Source organism: Ranitomeya imitator, chromosome 1, assembly GCF_032444005.1.
Source record: "Ranitomeya imitator isolate aRanImi1 chromosome 1, aRanImi1.pri, whole genome shotgun sequence".
Classification (NCBI taxonomy): Eukaryota; Metazoa; Chordata; class Amphibia; order Anura; family Dendrobatidae; genus Ranitomeya; species Ranitomeya imitator.
In genome coordinates, this window is record NC_091282.1 from 169,457,600 (window position 1) to 169,478,535 (window position 20,936).

The 20,936-nt window shown below is 42.2% G+C and overlaps 1 protein-coding gene across 2 annotated transcripts in view; it reads right to left on the minus strand.

Moving 5' to 3' along the window:
- The window catches only part of SLCO4C1 (solute carrier organic anion transporter family member 4C1), a 118,689-nt gene that overhangs the window by 13,982 nt on the left and 83,771 nt on the right, over positions 1-20,936 (minus strand). For both annotated transcript variants that reach the window (XM_069752231.1, XM_069752240.1), the window contains 3 exons: positions 13,386-13,581; positions 9,602-9,758; positions 3,512-3,708 (listed from right to left, as the gene is read on the minus strand). In XM_069752231.1, the coding sequence (XP_069608332.1) occupies positions 3,512-3,708; positions 9,602-9,758; positions 13,386-13,581 (550 nt within the window). The remainder of the gene's footprint in view (positions 1-3,511; positions 3,709-9,601; positions 9,759-13,385; positions 13,582-20,936) is intronic.

Genomic DNA, 20,936 nt, shown 5'->3' on the forward strand with positions numbered 1-20,936 from the left:
ACACTATGGCTGGCACTGTAAAGGGGACACTACAGCTAGCTCCTTGAAGAGGACACTATGGATGGCTGTAATGGGGACACTACAGCTAGCTCCATGAAGAGGACACTATGCCTGACACTGTAATGGCGACACTACAGCTAGCTCTATGAAGGGGACACTAAGGCCGATGCTGAAATGGGGACACTACAGCTAGCTCCATGAAGGGAACACTATGGCTGGCACTGTAATGGGGACACTACAGCTAGCTCCTTGAAGAGGACACTATGGATGGCTGTAATAGGGACACTACAGCTAGCTCCATGAAGGGAACACTATGGCTGGCACTGTAATGGGTACACTACAGCTAGCTCCATGAAGAGGGCACTATGGATGGCTGTAATGGGGACACTACAGCTAGTTCCTTGAAGAGGACACTATGGATGGCTGTAATGCGTACACTACAGCTAGCTTCATGAAGGGAACACTATGACTGGAACTGTAATGGGGACACTACAGCTAGCTCCTTGAAGAGGACCCTATGGATGGCTGTAATGGGGACACTACAGCTAGCTCCATGAAGGGAACACTATGGCTAGCGCTGTAATGGGGACACTACAGCTAGCTCCATAAAGGGGACACTATGGCTGGTGCTTAATTGAGGACACTACAGCTAGCTCCATGAAGGGGACACTAAGGCCGATGCTGTAATGGGGACACTACAGCTAGCTCCATAAAGGGGACAATATGGCTGACATGCTAATGGAAACACTGCAGCTAGCTCCATAAAGGGGACACTATGGCAGGCGCCGTATGGGGACACTACAGCTAGTTCCAAAAAAGAGACTCTATGGCTGGCACTGTAATGGGAACACTATGGCTAGATCCATAAAGAGAACACTATGGCTGGCACTGTAATGGGGATACTACAGCTAGCTCCATGAAGGGAACACTATGGCTAGCACTGCAATGGGGACACTACAACTAGCTCCATGAAGGAGACACTATGGCTAGCACTGTAATGGGGACACTATAGCTAGCTCCATAAAGGAGACACTATGGCCAGCGCTGTAATGGGGACACTATAGCTAGCTTCATAAAGGGAACACTATGGCTGACACTGTAATGGGGACAATACAGTTAGTTCCATGAAGGGGACACTATGGCTAGGACTGTAATGGGGACACTATAGCTAGCTGCAATAGAGACACTGTAGATGGCATTGTAATACAATGAGCAGCTCTATAATAAGGTACTTTGGTTGACTCTGTAAAGGAGATACCATGGATTACATTGTGGTTGGCAATGTCATGTGGTAGTGTGACTGGCAGTGATGTTCATTCAAAGTCAGGTAAAGCAAACCAAAGTATCTAAGTACCATTCTGCTACCCGAACCAAACCTTTTTTAAATGTTCAGTTGAACCCAAAGGACCCGAACATCCACGGATCTGCCCATCACTACTCCATATTGTTAGAATAGGTGATGAAATCAGAAAACATCATTTTTTTAATCATTGAAGGGATTAAGTACTCTTTCATATCACTGTGGCTGTGAAATGATCAAATCTGACCAGAACTTTAGAGATAGTTTCCTTAAATAAAGTTAGAAATGAGTTATGAGCCACATAAATCACCATTAAAAATGGAAAAAGCATTTATGTAAATGAGATATATCCCAGCCAAGACCTGTTTTACATAACTGGCAATTACAAAATTGCTGACATTGTTTCTTACCATTTCAATTGAGAATGATTGCATTACTTCCTTGGACAAGCCATAAACACAAAACTTTCTTGTATTTTCTAATCTGATAAATGACATGTGACAGCATACACTAAAAGAAATGAACCTTCAGAATTTGAGTAGCCTTAAACGTGACCATCACCAATGGGTAGAACAATAACCCTGGCTGCAATGAAATACTAAATGTAATATAACTACGGGGAAAGAGTGTTGCATTACATTATTGTAACTGTTTAAAAGTGAATCTGCCACTAGATTTTTGCCACCCAAGAGTGGAATGATGCCCTGATTACCGTGTCATGTCACTTACTGGGCTGCTTAGTGTAGTTTTGATAAAATCACAGTTTTTTTTCAGAAGGAGATTATCACTAGAGGACTAGTAAATCTACTGCCATGTAGTCCAACCATGTCCCCATCACTGATTGGCAGCTTTCTGCCTATGCATAGTGTATACAGAAAACTGCCAATCAGTGGTGTGGGCGGGGTTATATAGAGCTCAGCATTCAGAGAACTGGCAGATCTGCAGCAGAGAAAACAGGGATTTTACCAAAATTGTAGCACCCAATTAAATAAGTCATACATCACTGGAATCAGGATCTCTGCCCTGATAGGTCCCCTCAGTTATGTTTTCCTTCCTCTGTATGACCCTCGGTGTACTTCCTATAAATATGTTACATGTTTACTACTGTAATGTGCTTTCATGATGTTATACTATGTAACGCCATATAATGCCCTTATAATGTATGGTGTAAAGTGGTGAGTTTCCCTCAGTTTCCCTGTGTGTCACTGTTGTAAAGTTAGGGACAGGCAACAGTTAATCTCATGGGCTAGCCAGCAGCAAAGGGGCTGGGCTAGCAGCCACAAGGTGAGAGGAATCTGCAACTTACTCTTTTCTGCCCGGATCATCTACCAGAGCAGATGTGCTTATAGACAGGGCACTGCCAGACCCCCCGGATGGGAGAGCTCTGTTGCCCTGGGCTGAGGACTTATACCAAGGATCTTAGGACTTTCAACACAGGCCCTCAGGACTGGAAAGGGCCTCCGCTGAAGGGTTCTCCCAGATACCAGCGGTTGGAGGACTGTACATACCGGCTACCGTGGATGTTGTGGGTATGGCCCATGGATAGTGTCAGGGAAAGAAAAGGAATCCAATGTTGTACCTTGTTTCTAATACCCTCTCTTGTTCCATCACTTTTTTATGTTAAACAACAAAATAAAAGTTTTCCCTGTTGGATCCCTAACGATGACTCTGGACTCTTATTGCCTGGACTGCAGTGACCAAGGAGGAGAACAGGTAAACTGTGGGAAAAAACTGCACCATTCACTTCTTATATGTCAAAGGGACTGGGGGTGCTCGCTGAGCTTGTGCTTAGTGGGCTCTGTCGCAGAACTGTGTCTTTAAGTGACCTGGCCACAACTACACCCCCGTACCCTTGTTACAACACCATGTTGCTCCCAGATGAAGTAGCAAAATCCGGGCGACAGACTCATGATTTGATGTGATCAAATGTTGTTACAAAATAGACTTGCATATTGAGGTCATTGTATAGTTTAGAGTCATCTATGGTGTCCCTGGTCTGCTCCAAACATGACTCGGAAGTGTGGCCAAACTGTATGGAAATCAGGTAATATATTGTCAATGTTTAAAGGTCAAATGGCTGGTAACATGGCATTGAGCTTCATGTGCATAACATGGCGTTGAACTTCATGTGCATAACATGGCATTGAGCTTCATGTGCATAACATGGCGTTGAACTTCATGTGCACACTTCTCAGTATAAGTGTTACTAACCTTAGAATGGCTATCGTAATCGGCGTGGCAATCATGAAGGTGGTTACAACAACAAAAAAGAAAAAAACCATGAACAATATCAAGTTAGTACACGAGGTTTCACATTTTCCAGGTAGGGCATCGGTGACATTTAAGCTGAGTGTCCTCTGTGCTATTTCCCGGACTGGACTCCCAATACATTCACAATTAGTAAAAATCTGTAAGACAGAATGAATATGTCTATGTTAAAAACAAAAAATATGTCTTAAAGTATTGAACTCAGGTATTCCACCAATGTACATGAAACATAGCAGCAAAGGGATTATCCACCTTTCGGAACATTTTTTTTCTTATGTAAATGCATGTATTTGGGGCTAAAAAATACTGACCAAATACTGAATGTGTGAACGTGGCCTTACAGGATCACTATGGCTGGCACGGTCAAGGATTCCTCTAAACAGAACAGACAAAAAGCATGTGGAAATGGAAGTGTGAAAATTGCCTAAATGCATTATCACCAAACTATAAGGGTATGTGCCCACAATCTGTAAATGATGCAGGTTGGACGCTGCATACTTGTGCAGCGTCCAACCCACAGCTTCCAGATGTTACAGCATATTGGATAGGATTTCAGGAAATCCCATGTCCACTATGCGTCCAGATGCACCTGCGGATCCCCTGCGGCTGACATGCGGCGTGTCTCTCAAGACTGCAGCATTTCTATGTCTCTTGTAGAGACGCAAGTCTCTGCAAGAGAAATTTCACCCATGCGCTGCATCTAAAGCACTGCCAGTTCCTGATCATCTGCACATAGCCTTACTAAAAAAAAAAAACCTGTAGAACAAGACCAGCATTGCCAATAATACCCCTATTAAAGGGTAAGTTCTCTAACACCAAGACAAATATTACCAATAATGTATATATATATAATTGTCTAAGGGTCTGTTTGTCTGTAACCGAAATCCCGCGTCGCTGATTGGTCATGTCCGGCTGGCCTTGACCAATCAGCGTTGGAGAACAGTCTGTGAGGGAGAGAATAACATGGAGGTCAGTCTGTGGGGGTGAGAATATCATGGAGGACAGTCTGTGAAGGAGAGAATAACATGGAGGACAGTCTGTGGGGGCGAGAATAACATGGACAGTCTGTGAGGGAGAGAATAACATGGAGGACAGTCTGTGATGGAGAGAATAACATAGAGAACAGTCTGTGAGGGAGACAATAACATGGAGGACAGTCTGTGAAGGCGAGAATAACATGGAGGACAGTGTGTGAGGGAGAGAATAACATGGAGGATAGTCTGTGAAGGCGAAAATAACATGAAGGACAGTCTGTGAGGGAGAGAATAACATGGAGGACAGTCTGTGAGGGAGAGAATAAAATGGAGGACAGTCTGTGAGGGAGAGAATAACATGGAGGACAGTCTGTGAGGGAGAGAATAACATGGAGGACAGTCTGTGAATGAGAGAATAACATGGAGGACAGTCTGTGAGGGAGAGAATAACATGGAGGACAGTCTGTGAGGGAGAGAATAGCATGGAGGACAGTCTGTGAGGGAGAGAATAACAAGGAGGACAGTCTGTGAGGGAGAGAACAACATGGAGGACAGTGTGTAAGTGAGAGAATAAACATTTTCCCCGTTTTTAAGTTTATCATATGGTAAAATAAATGGTGTCTTTGAAAAATATAAGTCATCCTGTCTATAAGTCATCCTGTCATACAGCGATAGATGACTAATAAAGTTTTGACTCTTAAAATAAAGACAGGAGAACAACAATGGCAGTGTGTCCAATGGGTTAAAACATAAAAGTAAGCACCAATGTTTATATGAATACTAGATGGTGGCCCGATTCTAACGCATCGGGTATCTACTATATAATCGTCTAAGTCTGTCTGTTTGTCTGTAACGGGAATTCCATGTCGCTGATTGGTCTCACCAGCTGCCCGAGACCAATCAGCGACAGGCGCAGTCCGGCCGCGAATTGGCGCAGGATTTGAACCACGCTTCTCTGATTGGTTGCACCCGGCCGGCCGTGACCAATCGGCGATATTGGCGCAGTCCAGCCACAAATTGGAATGGGATTTGAACCACGCTTCGCTGATTGGTTGCGGCCTGCTGGGTGCGACCAATCAGCAACAGGCACAGTCCGGCTGTGAATTGGCCCGGGATTTGAACCATGCTTTGTTGATTGGTCGCGCCCAGAGAGCCACGACCAATCAGCGATATTGGAGCAGGAATTAAACACCGCATCGCTGATTGGTCACTCCTGACCGGCCGCGACCAATCAGCGATATTGGCGCAGTCCGGCTGCGAATTGGCACGACATTTGAACCACGCTTCGCTGATTGGTCACGCCCGGAGAGCCATGACCAATCAGCGATATTGGAGCAGGATTTAAACACCGCATCGCTGATTGGTTGCGGTCGGCCGGGTGTGACCAATCAGAGATATTGGCTTGGGATTTAAACCCCGCTGAGCTGATTGGTCGTGCCCAGCTGGCCGCGACCAATCAGTGATATTGTCGCGGGATTTAAACAACGCTTCACTGATAATGTATATATTTTACCCGGAAAATCCTGTGTATTCATTGCATTATTCTTAAATCTTCATAAATAAACTACATACATATTCTAGAATACCCGATGCATTAGAATCGGGCCACCATCTAGTACCATTATAATATTATTATATTGCACATTTTTTTCTCAGCACAGAATCGGACTGAGAAAAAAAAATTGCAGCATGCTGTGTTTGGCTGCGTACATTGGACGAGACTTGCCAATGCAAGTCAATGGGTGCGTGGAAAAAAAAATCGCATACGCACCCATCTCCTTGAAAACCTGACATCTCATCTGTGTACAACAAATTAATATTATGAACTGTCAGAATAGAATAGACAGAATAGATATACACATAGAATAGATAGAAAGAGACTAAGTATACAGCTGTGAGATGATATCAATAGCCTGGGAAGCTCCATGGGCATTACCCCCTTCCCAAGATAGAAACATCTGCCCCAGCTGTCCGCTTACCCTCTGCTGATTCTTAAAATTTCAGTAAATACAAATAGAATAGGTAGATATATAGATGTCTATGACAAATACAATTAGTACAATGTGTGCAGCTTACTGTACATGTATTTATTTAATAAAAGATTATTTTTCTGGAAAAAATGGCGTGGGCTCCTGCATAATTTTTGTAGAGCTGATGTTTTAAGCTGGGGGGGAGTATCCATGGCCCCTTACTAGGCTATTAATATCAGCTTGCAGCTGTCTGCATAGCCTTTGCTGGTTATTAATTATAGGGGGACCCTACATCATTTTTTTTTAGGGTCCCCCATTTTAATAGCCAGTAAAGGCTACATATACAGTTGTGAGGTGATATTAATAGCCTGGGAAGCTTTATAGGTATTACCCTCTTCCCAGGCTATAAACATCGGCCACCAGCCATAAGCTTTCCCTCTTCTGAGTACGAATATTACGCTGGAGCCCACGCCATTTTTTTCAGAAAAATAATCTTTTATTAATTAGATACATGTACAAAATTCGGAAGCTCGCAACCTCACGTTTTGTGAGTCCTACTCTAACATCAAAACCACAAAAAGAGGACTTGAAAATCCTCCAAAAATCTATAATAAAAACACCAAGAAAAAGGCGGAGATGCTTACCTGCCCAGGCCTCAAAACAAATGCATTATTAGGGTGCAGTGGACCCAATTAAAGATGGCGGCTACACAGGTGCAGTAATACCAATAAAGGTGCAGTTGGGCCCAGATGGTTCTGTAAACTGTGGCCTCCGTTCACATAGGATGCATTTTAGTTAGCACTGGGCAGCCCGCCTGATCTAAGAGTATGGGTGTCATTAATAGGCTGTGAGCCAGATGCTCTGCATCTCTTGTGTGTGAGCATTGCCTGATACAGACTGTATTTTTTTGCGCACTGGTGTACCAAACGGCCACTCCCTGATTGTAGGCTGGCTGTCTCATCGGTATTACTGCACCTGTGTAGCCTCCATTTTTAATTGGATTCACTGCACTGCATTTGTTTTGAGGCCTGGGCAGGTAAGCATCTTTGCCTTCTTCTTGGTGTTTTTATTATAGATTTTTGGAGGATTTTCAAGTACTCTTTTTGTGGTTTTGATGATAAATACATGTACAGTAAGCTGCACATACACTGTACTAATTGTATTTGTCACAGACATCTGTATATCTACCTATTCAATTTGTATCTACTGTGTGTAATCCACCTCTTCTATCCTGTCGGCTCCTGCTGTGATTTTACACTACGCGGATGCTGAATTGCTTCTCTTCTATCTACAGTACAGACCAAAAGTTTGGACACACCTTCTCATTAAGATTTTTCTGTATTTTCATGACTATGAAAATTGTAAATTCACACTGAAGGCATCAAAACTATGAATTAACACATAACCTCTTGAAGCCCATCAAAAGAATGCCAAGAGTGTGCAAAAGCAGTCATCAAAGCAAAAGGTGGCTACTTTGAAGAACCTAGAATATAAGACATATTTTCAGTTGTTTCACACTTTTTTGTTAAGTATATAACTCCACATGTGTTAATTCATAGTTTTGATGCCTTCAGTGTGAATTTACAATTTTCATAGTCATGAAAATACAGAAAAGTCTTTAAATGAGAAGGTGTGTCCAAACTTTTGGTCTGTACTGTATCTATCCATCTATCTACCTATCTATCTATGTAATATATTTACATATATATATATATATATATATGTGTGTGTGTGTCCCTGACATTTTTATATCTCTCTATTCTATGTGTATATATCTATTCTATCTATTCTATTTTAACCTATTACTCTGTGATTTTACTGTACGTGGCACATGAATTGTCGACTTTTCAAAGGACACTGATGCGTAAAGATTGGTCAGCACTTGCATGGTCTGAGTGCTGTGCAAAATTTTTTTTTCACACCCATAGGCTTGCATTGGCGAGTCTTTGCAACAATCGTAGCATGCTGCCATTTTACATGCACGTCGAATACGGCTGAGAAAATAAATGCTGATGTGAGCTGCCCCATAGATTAACACTGGGCCGAGTGCTATGCGATGTTTTCTTGCATAGCACTCGGCCGTATTCTATAGTAGTGTGACTCCGGCTTAAAAAGCAACTTCCTGTCCAACCAAAAGTTATGAGGTGGGACAGCTAGACTGAATTGAGGTCACATGTTGAAGAAAAGGCCTCAAAAGTTGCTAATATCACAAGAAGAAAAACTTTTTAAAAAGTCAATTCATTGCAAGTAGTCCCTTGGTCATAGCTTCATGCCTACTATTCTGTCCCATGCTGCAGGATATCCCTCACATCATTCTTCAGCTGGATAGTTGATAACATATTGACCGGTGTAGCCCGACCCCTGGGACCTGCACTGATCGGCAGAATGGGGAGCTTATATCAGTAGTAGAATGAATTAGGGGGTAGAATGGAATAGGGGGTACACATGCTAAACCATCTCTGTATTCATTCCCTACGGGAATGCCAAACATCGGCAACCAACTGGCCTCTCCATTTTGTAATCGGAATTAAAAAATTTACATTTTGCCATTTGGCGTGGGTCCCTGTGGTTGGACACTCACCAATTTTGGGATAATATTTGCATGATCTAGTTACATGCCGAATATGGATCTTTGGACAATGAATAAGAGATAGCCATATGCACCCTGATCTGTCCTTGTGTATGTGCTGGGCTTGACTGAGGGGATTTTCCCTCTTGCTATGTTTTATGTCTGTTACTATAAAATAAAGTTTTGCACGTTTGTATACTTTTGGACTTTTTGACTGCCCTTCTTTTATGAATATATGCTCCATATTAAGACTAGCATACAAAATGTCAGTCGTATTGAATCAGGACCTAAGTCTAGCTGAATAATAAGGGCACTTTTATTGACCATGGGAAGTTGTCAACTTTGGATAGTTGCATTCCTAACACAGTATACCATACAAAGCATTAAAATAGACTAAGGATATTTGCACACTATTTTAATACTAATTTCTATGAACAGTAAGATCAAAACAAATAAATATGGTAAGGTTCATATATTAATGAGAGTGCATTAAAAAAAAAAACAGTTTCCTCAAACGTACCTTGGTAGCATCATCACTGGCAGCTTGAGAGGTGCATCCTGCATAACATGCGGAAAAATACTGCACTCCATCGGCACCACAGACGGGGTCGTAAAATGAGCGAGCACATGAACAGTTACTGTTACACGGGGCCCCCAATTTACCAGTGTTTACAGTTCTAACAAAACATAAAGCCAAAAAAGGAAATGTATTCAGTGGATGTACAACATACATACATATATATATATATATATATATATATATATATATATATATATATATATATATATATATATATGAAAGCTGTTATTAAAAATCATGGTTATTCCACTAAATATTGATTTCTGAACTCTTCCTTGTTTTCTTTGCATTATTTGAGGTCTGAAAGCACTGGTTATTTTTTTTTTTTTAATTTTGACCATTTCTCCTTTTCAGAAAAAAAAAAATACAAAATTTATTGCTTGAAAATTCGGAGACAAAAAGAACAATTTACATTTTGCTCAAAAATATACCTGTAAAGAGAAAAATCAGACAAAGTGAACATTTGGCAGTGGTCTCTTAATTGTTACCAGAGCTGTATATGTATAATAATTCTTCTTAATGTCAATGTAACTACTTCAGTAAATGCCAAATATGTATGATAGCCTTTTCTTCGTCTACAATGGGTGATATACCGTCCTTAAAGGGCATTTGCCATCATTGTTTGAGTTGCAATCAATAATACATTTATAATTTATTTCCATGGGAAGAATAAAATAAATAAGTTCACGTTTGTTTTAACCCCTTCACGACCGTTTTGGCCTTTTCGTTTATTGCTCCCCTTCTTCCCAGAGCCATAACTTTTTTATTTTTCTGTCAATATATCCATGTTAGGTAGGGCTTGTTTTTTGCAAGACAATTCGTACTTTAAATGACACAACTAACTTTGCCATATAGTGTACTGGAAAAAAATACCAAGTGAAATGTGAAAAAAAGTGTAATTCCCAAATATTTTTATTTTTTTTATTTTTTTTATCATGTTCACTAAATGCTAAAACTGACCTGCCATATAACATCCCTATATGTCAAAGGTCATGAAGGAACTAAAGTTTTGAACTTTTGATTTCTTTCAGATTTTAGTTAGCAATTAGTGGGTCTAAGAGGGCTCACTTATACCAGCATATACATCAGACAAGTGCTATCTGATTTTGTATTGGATAGCGCTCCAACCAATGTTATTCTTTAGGGCAGTACTGATGCACTATTTTTTCACAGACAGAAACTGTCAGTGATAAAAATTGCAGCATGCTGTGATTTCACTTTGCAATTGGATGCCACTCACCCACTCAAGTCTAAGGATGGGAAAAACATCGGACTGCACTCAGATGTCATCCGAGTGCAGACCAATTTCCACAGATTCACAAAATGGAGAAAGTGAAAACATTTTGTTCTCCATATTTTCCTCACACTGACACTTGGATTAGTCTCTGATTAGATTTTGATTAGAGTATCATCAGCATAATCTATCCAATTCTCTCGGATAAGAGAATCTAGAGCCTAATGATCATAGCCCAAGGGGTGTTCATGTGTCTGAATAAGTCTAAGGTCTGGAGTTTCAGTCATGGCTATGATCATGCACATAGACTATTAGGCCAAAGTCACACTACCGTAGGATACGGCCGAGTGCTGTGCGAGAAAACATTGCATAGCACTCGGCCCAGTGTTAATCTATGGGGAAGGTCACATCAGCGCTTTTTTCCTTAGACGTATTCCCTATAATTAATAACCAGCAAAGGCTATGCAGACAGCTGCGTGCTGATATTAATAGCCTAGGAAAAGGCCATGGACACAAACCTCACCAGGCTAAAAACATCAGCTCTCAGCCGTCCTAGAAAAGGTGCATCTCTAAGATATGCCAATTCTGGCACTTGGCATAACTCTTCTCAATTGCCCTGTAGTGGTGACAAATGGGGTGATAGTAAGGGGGGGGGGTTGAGGTCACCTTTGTATTATCATGTGTCATCAAGCTCTGAAGTAAAGGTACCGTCACATTTAGCGACGCTGCAGCGATCTAGACAACGATTCCGATCGCTGCAGCATCGCTGTGTGGTCGCTGGAGAGCTGTCACACAGACAGCTCTCCAGCGACCAACGATGCCAGTCCCCTGGTAACCAGGTTAAACATCGGGTTACTAAGCGCAAGGCCGCACTTAGTAACCCAATGTTTACCCTGGTTACCAGCGTAAACGTAAAAAAAAAACAACCACTACATACTTACATTCCGGTGTCTGTCCCCCGGCGCTGTGCTTTCCTGCACTGTCAGCGCCGGCCGGCCATAAAGCACAGCGGTGACGTCACCGCTGTGCTTTACGACCAGCCGGCGCTCACAGCCAGTGCAGGAAAGCACAGCGCCGGGGAACAGACACCGGAATGTAAGTATGTAGTGGTTGTTTTTTTTTTACGTTTACGCTGGTAACCAGGGTAAACATCGGGTTACTAAGCGCGGCCCTGCGCTTAGTAACCCGATATTTACCCTGGTTACCAGTGAAGATATCGCTGAATCGGCGTCACAAACGCCGATTCAGCGATGCCTGCGGGAGATCCAGCGACGAAATAAAGTTCTGGCCCTCTACTCCAACCAACAATGGCACATCAGGATCCTGATCGCTGCTGCCTGTCAAACTGAACGATATCACTAGCCAGGACGCTGCAACGTCACGGATTGCTAGCGATATCGTTCAGTGTGAAGGTACCTTTAGTAATGGGGAGGTTTCAATAAGACGCCCCCATTACTAACCCCATAGTCATATCGTATAAAAACACACACACACACACACACACACACACACACACACACACACACACACACACACACACACTGAAAAAAGTCCTTTAGTTGAAAGAATGACACAGACTTATTTAAATCTTAATTAAACCATACTTATGACCTCGCCCATTCCATCAACACCATTGTCTTCTGCAAAACACTTTAAAAAAACAAAATATTCCTCACCTTTCCGCAGAGAAGATGATAATCCATTTGTCCCATGATGGGTCTAGCTCTTCTACATCTAGATGGCTGGCTTCAAGGTGAGAATCAGACCTATTTTTTATACGTTTAGTGTGACTCCAGCCTTATACTGAAGCTAATGTATGCTTGGATACAGCACACTGTACAGCCAGCTTCTTTAGTTATGACCTTTTGTGGCTTACCCTCCTTGTGGAATGTGTCAATGACTGCTTTCTAGACATCTGTCAAGTCAGCAGTCTTCCCCATGATTGTGGAGCCTACTGAAAAGGACTAAGGGACCTTTTTAAACGTTTAGGAAGCCTTTGCACGTGTTTTCTGTTAATTATTCTAATTTATTGAGATAATGACTTTTTGCTTTTCATTGGCTGTAAACCATAATCATCAACATTAACAGAAATAAACATTTGAAATACATCACTCTGTATACATCACTTTTTTGTATTGAAGAAATGAAATAAATTAACTTTTTGATGATATTCTAATTTACTGAGAAGCACTTGTACCTACACCCTCTTCTGGCTCCTGTAAAGCCTAAGCTGTCTCAATGAATATGGGCTGGAGATAGTTGAAAAATAAGTAAGTTGGAAGGTAAACTATGCTCCTCAGCCACACCAAGGGAGCGCAGAATGCCTGTGTTTGGTTTGAATGGTCTTGTTGTGCAGACAAGTCTCACATGAAATGCAAAAAACTTTACGTTTGAAGACGTCAGATTTAGCAGACTGCCATAATTTAAGCATACAAACAAAATTCCAAGCATTATATAAGACATTATTATAATTTAAAAAGACAAACTCACCCATTGTAACCAACAGAGACTCCGGCAAATGGGTCATTCCCACATTTAGCAAATATAAATACAGTTGTCAAGGCCACTGATATAATTGATAATATAATGCAGAACCGTATAATCATTTTACAGTCAAATTTGAATTTGGAAACAATTAAGCCTCCTATAATTTGTCCAATGGCTGCCGCTGGAATCAATACCCCACCTGGAAATAATAGAAAAAACAACAACTATTATTTAGAGTAAGTTATCAGAATTCTTATGTCACTATTATTCAAATTAATAAAAATATACCGTAGTTATAATACTAAATTATCAGGTTGGTTATTATTGATACACATAGTATTCAACGGCTTATACAATTTTATGCTTGTGTTAAACCCATATTTACAGCTATAGCGGCATTATGCACTGAACACAACCTCATTTAAGGCACTTTTATAATTTTCATTTATATTAATAATTCTCTTATTTTAATACAACTGGAATAATAATAGGTGGGTTGTGATACATGTAAATGCCCTCAGTGCATCACTATGTCCTGTTATTCAGCAGTGTAGAGGGCATTCTTCAAGAATCATGATTTACTGGGAAATACAGGGTACAATATGCTGTACTATAATCTAGAATCGTTATACATATTAACCATACCCCCAAATAATCACAAATACAGTGACTAAATATTAGCTATATTTGGTGACTAAACAATACTGCCATATTGTGACTGAACAATGCCACAATACATTGAGAATGCCGAACCTGATTGAATAACACCATCTAGCAATAATTAAAACAACCATTATATCATGACTATATAACAAAACCAGGGCAACACATATAAAGTCTTATGGGCATCCTCACAATTATTTTGTCAAGGTCCAGTCTTTCTAGTTAAAGAGGTTCTTTCATGCTCATTACTGATAAAGTGCTTGTAGTAACAAAAAATTTGCTTTTTATTAAAAAAATACTCTCTGTTTTTAAGAACAAAGATATTTTTATTTCTATTATTTACTGCTCATTACTTAGGTTACCCGCCATCTTAGAGTGGCTAGTAGTAAAGCTGGCTGAATTGTTGAAACTGCTTGCGAATGCACACAATTCAGTACAACAGCATGACTATGCAAGTGGTCTAAGACAGAGGTCCCCAACTCCAGTCCTCAAGGCCCACCAACAGGTCATGTTTTCAGGATTTCCTTAGTCTTGCCCAGGTAATAATTGCATCACCTGTGCAATGCAAAGGAAATCCTGAAAACATGACCTGTTGGTGGGCCTTGAGGACTGGAGTTGGGGACCTCTGGTCTAAGAGGTCAATCTTGAATAGCACACCACCCTCTGGAAAGCACATGCTGTGAGGCAGAGAAGTGATGCGTTCCTGAATACCAAAGATGTGCAAAGCCTTTAACTGGCAGCATCCAGCAAATACATTGTTCGCAAAAGTGACGATGTGCCCCTTAAGGCAGGTGCCACTTTCAATACTGCATAGTTCAGGGCAGACTGTGTAGTGCAGGGTAGGCTGTCTGTGTGCTGATGACACTGTTCTTCAGCCAAATTGGTTCAGAGATTAAAACAGTTGAACATAACTAACGTTGTGGTGCTGAAATTGCTTAAATTGGCTGATTGGCTCTAATCTTCAAGATCCAGAGGAGGTTGTAATTACGTATGACACCTTTCATGCAGGCTTATAGGAAAATTGTGTCTTTATTATTTTATCATAATTATTGCATTGTTAGTAGCTAGTCTATTACATTATCTATTTAATCTATTGAGCCTTCAGTATTCTATCATCTTTCTAAATATGCAGCAAAGTCACTTTTGCGTCACAAAGGCGACACTTGACTGCCATGATGAGGAAAGCCTACAACCTGTATTTTGGCCGCAGAGTAGGATATCAGGACAAGAGTTGGCCTCTACACATTTGCTGCAATAAATGTGCATCACCTCTTACTTAGTGGTTGCATGGGAAGAGACAATCTAAGCCTTTTGAAGTCCCAAGAGAGACAAGCGATTACACTAACAATTGCTATTTCAGCATTGTGCCCCCCATTAGGAAAGAAGTTTCGAGGAAGAAGTGGACTTTACAATTTTCAAACATCTGCAATACACCTAGTACCACATACAAAAGGACTGCCAGTTCCAAAAGCATCAGAAACCTTTTCAGTCCAGTCAAGTGAGAAATCGCATGCTTGGTGTCAAGAAGCACCTTCCTCTCACGACTCTTAACTTAAGATCTTAACTTAACAACACCTTATAATACAAAGTGAACTGAACAATCTTGTAAAAGATTTTGATCTGCCCAAGAGTAAGGTAGAGCTCTTAGGGTACCGTCACACTATACGATTTACCTACGATCACGACCAGCGATATGACCTGGCCGTGATCGTAGGTAAATCGTTGTGTGGTCGCTGGGGAGCTGTCACACAGACAGCTCTCCAGCGACCAACGATGCCGAGGTCTCTGGGTAACCAGGGTAAACATCGGGTAACTAAGCGCAGGACCGCGCTTAGTTATCCGATGTTTACCCTGGTTACAAGCGTTAAACTAAAAAAAAACAAACAGCACATACTTACATTCTGGTGTCCATCAGGTCCCTTGCAGTCTGGTTCCCGCACTCAGTGACTGCCGGCCGTAAAGTGAAAGTGAAAGCACAGCTGCTGTGCTCTGCTTTCACTTTACGGCCGGCAGTCACAGTGCGGGAAGCAGACGGCAAGGGACCTGACGGACACCAGAATGTAAGTATGTGCTGTTTGTTTTTTTTTAGTTTAACGCTTGTAACCAGGGTAAACATCGGGTAACTAAGCACGGTCCTGCGCTTAGTTACCCGATGTTTACCCTGGTTACAAGCGAACACATCGCTGGATCACATCGCTAGATCGCTAGATCGGTGTCACACACACCGATCTAGCGATGACAGCGGGAGATCCAGCGATGAAAGAAAGTTCTAAACGATCTGCTACGACGTACGATTCTCAGCAGGATCCCTGATCGCTGCTGCGTGTCAGACACAGCGATATCGTAACGATATCGCTGGAACGTCACGAATCGCACCGTCGTAGCGATCGAAATGTTATAGTGTGACGGTACCCTTAGGCTCCAGGCTACAGCAATGGAATCTCCTAGCGGGCGATGTTCAGAGTTCTTTGTTCCGCAACTGTGATAAAGATCTTGTCCAATACTTCTTCATGGAGGACAACATTGTGGTATGCAACAACATCAACAGTGTAATGAAAGCTCTGAAGATAAGTCATAATCTAACGGAATGGAGGCTCTTCATTGATCTGTCCAAAACAATCCTAAAAGTCGTCTTGCTGCACAATGGCAATGCACTACCTTCCATTCCGGTGGATTGTGCAGTCCACATGAGTAATTGCTAATAGTAATACCGAATAATGTCATGCTGTACCAAGGATGACTGGTTCATTGTTTAAATGTTTAAACCCAAATTTTCTCAAAGTACATAAATCTTTATTCTACATGGTGCCAGGATTCCCTACAATGCGCTCTATTGTTGCTTCTCGGTTGACCATCTGCCAACGATATAATAATTCAATTCACGTATAACAATATTTTATAACCAGGTTCAGATTCAGGTTTGAGTTTCGTCTTCTCAGAACAAAGAAGGTAATATGTATTACACTGAAAGTAACCTGAGCTAGAGTGTCAATAGGACAGGTGCTTCCTACTGCACATTGTAGGACAGGTTTACGTCAGTGTAACAAGATGGCGGTCAGTGATTACCATCTTAGACAAAGCAAGTGTGATTTGCTAATTAAAGGTATTTTGGAATTTAATTTTAATTACGTTTCTTCTGGTCTTTTTTTCTATTCCTGGAGACACAAGAGGCGCATGCGCATGACATGGGTTACACAGTATGGGTAAGTGGTAGATTAATCAAAGAGGTGGTAATCTATGATGAATTGCAATGGCCAATGGGAGAGATATTGACGAAAAATATAAATATACACAAAGCAAAATGCAATATATCATATATTTTTTGTGATCTGTGTGGTCCGGCATCTGTTTTAATAGTTTTATGGTTATCACATTATATTATTATTATTATACATTTTTATAGCGCCATTTATTCCATGGCGCTTTACATGTGAATACGGGGCAAATATAGACAATTACATTAAACATGAGCAGATAACAAGGCACACGAGTACATAAGGAGGGAGGACCCTGCCCGCGAGGGCTCACAGTCTGCAGGGGGTGGGTGAGGATACACTAGGAGAGGGAAGAGCTGGCTGTGCGGCTGTTCAGTAGGTTGAGGATCACTGCAGGCTGTAGGCTTGTCGGAAGAGATGAGTCTTCAGGTTCTTTTTGAAGGTTTCTATGGTAGGCGCAAGTCTGATGTGTTGGGGTAGAGAGTTCCAGAGTATGGGGGAAGCACGGGAGAAGTCTTGGATGCGGTTATGGGAAGAAGAGATGAGAGGGGAGTAGAGAAGGAGGTCTTGGGAGGATCGGAGGTCGCGTGTAGGTAGGTACCGGGAGACCATGTCACAGATGTATGGAGGAGACAGGTTGTGGATGGCTTTGTATGTCAGTGTGAGGGTTTTGAACTGGAGTCTCTGGGCGATAGGAAGCCAGTGAAGGGCTTGACACAGGGGAGAGGCTGGGGAATAGCGGGGGGACAGGTGGATTAGTCGGGCAGCAGAGTGTAGGATGGATTGGAGTGGTGCCAGAGTGCTAGAGGGGAGTCCAGAGAGTAGGAGGTTGCAGTAGTCGAGGCGGGAGATGATAAGGGCATGCACTAGCGTTTTTGCAGTGTTGCGGTCAAGGAAAGCACGGATGCGGGAAATATTTTTGAGTTTGAGACGACAGGAGGAGGCAAGGGCTTGGATATGTGGCTTGAAAGAGAGGGCAGAGTCAAGGATCACCCCGAGGCACCGGGCGTGTGGGACTGGGGATAGTGAGCAGCCATTGACATTGATGGATAGATGTGGTGGAGGGGTAGAGTGAGATGGGGGAAAGATGATGAATTCTGTTTTGTCCATGTTCAGTTGTAGAAAGCGAGCAGAAAAGAAGGCTGAAATGGCAGACAGACAGTGCGGGATTTTGGTAAGCAAGGAGGAGAGGTCAGGTCCGGAGAGGTAGATCTGCGTGTCGTCGGCGTAGAGATGGTACTGCATACCGTGGGATTCTATGAGCTGTCCCAGGCCGAAAGTGTAGATGGAGAAGAGTAGGGGTCCTAGAACAGAGCCTTGAGGAACACCGACTGACAAGGGGCGAAGTGAGGAGGTGGTGTGGGGGAGGGAGACACTGAATGTTCGGTCTGTCAAATATGACGAGATCCAGGAAAGGGCCAAGTCTGTGATGCCAAGGGATGAGAGGATTTGTAGCAAAAGGGAGTGGTCAACAGTGTCAAAGGCAGAAGACAAGTCCAGGAGAAGGAGGACAGAGTAGTGTCGCTTGCTCCTGGCAGTTAGTAGGTCATTGGTGACTTTAGTTAGGGCAGTTTCAGTTGAGTGATGGGAACGGAAGCCTGATTGTAACCGATCAAAGAGGGAGCAGGAGGAGAAGTGGGAGGACAGTTCAAGATGGACGTGTTGCTCCAGCAATTTGGAGGCATAAGGGAGAAGAGATATTGGGCGATAGCTAGACACAGAGGATGGGTCGAGGGAGGGAGGGATATAATATACTACCTTTTATCAATTGATGAATGGTCCAGATACGTGCACATGTCTCTTTTTTTACTTAGTACTACTGTTTGCCACTATATATTAAATAACGGCAATTTTTATTGAATATATCTTGTTCGATATTTGTATGATAGTCCATTTTTCTGGGGTTTTCTTTTAGTCTCTCTTCTGAGTGGTTAGCACTCTTTACCACTGAGCACCTGGAGCTATCACCATATTACATATTTTACATACCTACATTTATAGTTTTATAATTTATATGAGTGTGTGTCCTTAAGGGTCTCTGTTATACATAGGTCACTATGTGGTGGTAATATGTGGTCTGGTCATGGTGTGACGGCATTTGTCCCTTGTATGTTGTATAAATGGTCATTTAAAAAATGTACTTGGCTCTATCTCTTAAAGAAAAATACATACAAATATATTTATATTTAACAGGTTAGAGTAGAGTAGTGTCCAGCCAAAAGAGTCTACTGTGTCGTTTTGGTGGCTTAAAAATTCTTTTGGCCAGAACAAAAGCTGCTGGCTATGTATGTGACCTGGTGTTTGATAGGATCTGTTAATATCTGAGGACATGATGGAGAAGTTGAGTTTTTCCAAGAGTGAGCGGTGGGACTGTGGAAGGTTCAAAGGTTCCTAGTGGCAGCCCAGTATAAGAGAGTAGTGCACGTTGCAATTTTTTTACATGGACACTTGATCCGTGTGAAAAACTGTCACTTGAATATCTCTGTTGAATAATATTGGTCAGTGTGCTGTCCAATGTTTAGGATAGCACACGTCCAAAATATATACTCATCTGATTAAACCATAGTGCCAGGCACTGTCCAGTTATCTGATCACCAGAGCAGGAAATACTGAGCCGAGACGAGCCCAGCCCATGAAATGAAGATAACTGATGACGATTCAATTTAGGGAGGGAGCTGTGATAGTAACTGCAGCTTCTGCCCCCTGATGATGCTTTGTTTGAGTATCCCAGGATGCACTGGGGATTCTTGAACGAAGCTGTCATGATCCGGGTCAGAGTTTGCTTTGTTTCTCCTACTCCGGCCTGGTCATGGTGGGGTTAACTATTTCTGCCTCTCTTTGATTTGGGAGTGATAGTTTTGGGCTTGCTGGGACTGCTAACCTTTGAAACTCCAGTGTTCCTTTTGCCTCTGTACCTGTACCTGACCTGTCTCCTGTACCTGACCTAGTGTGACCTTGGTGTGTATCCCCTCCATTTGTGACTCGGCTAAAACTCTGGCTTTGTCTCCTGTTTTCCATCTTTATTACCACACGTCTGTCTGGCTTTTTGACCTTTTGGCTTACTCTGACTCTGTTCTCTGTCTCACGTCTCTGGTACCTTTGCTCCTGGCTGGTTCTGACCCTCGGCTTGTATTTTGACCACAAGTTCTGTTTTCCCCTTTAAACTATTCACTTACCGACCGTTACTGTCTTGGCTGATTTTGACCATTCTCTGTCGCCATCTGGTGGCGCAGTGCAGCGTGCACTGGGCTGCGGTGCGGCAAGTGTGACCTCTTTTTCTCTCACCCACTCTCCCTCGTGGAGTCTGTACATACCTGCATTGCTGCAGCGTGACTTTATCACTGACCCTGTAACATTTAAAAGAGGCTGAGGCTTTACCACCACACCGCCCATTTGATTGTACTATAGACCTGGTTTCTAATGCTAAATTGCCCAAGGCCCGTTTATACAATCTATCTGGTCCTGAGAGATCTCCCATGAAAGAAAACATCTCTGAAAGTCTTCGTAAAGGGCATATTCGCCCGTCTGTATTCCCTGTGGCGGCTGGGTTCTTTTTTGTTAAAAAAAAAAGATGGTAGTACGCGCCCATGCCTCGATTTCCGAGAGCTAAATAAGATTACTGTGAGGAACACTTACCCTCTCCCGCTTATCCCTGATTTGTATAACCAACTGTCTG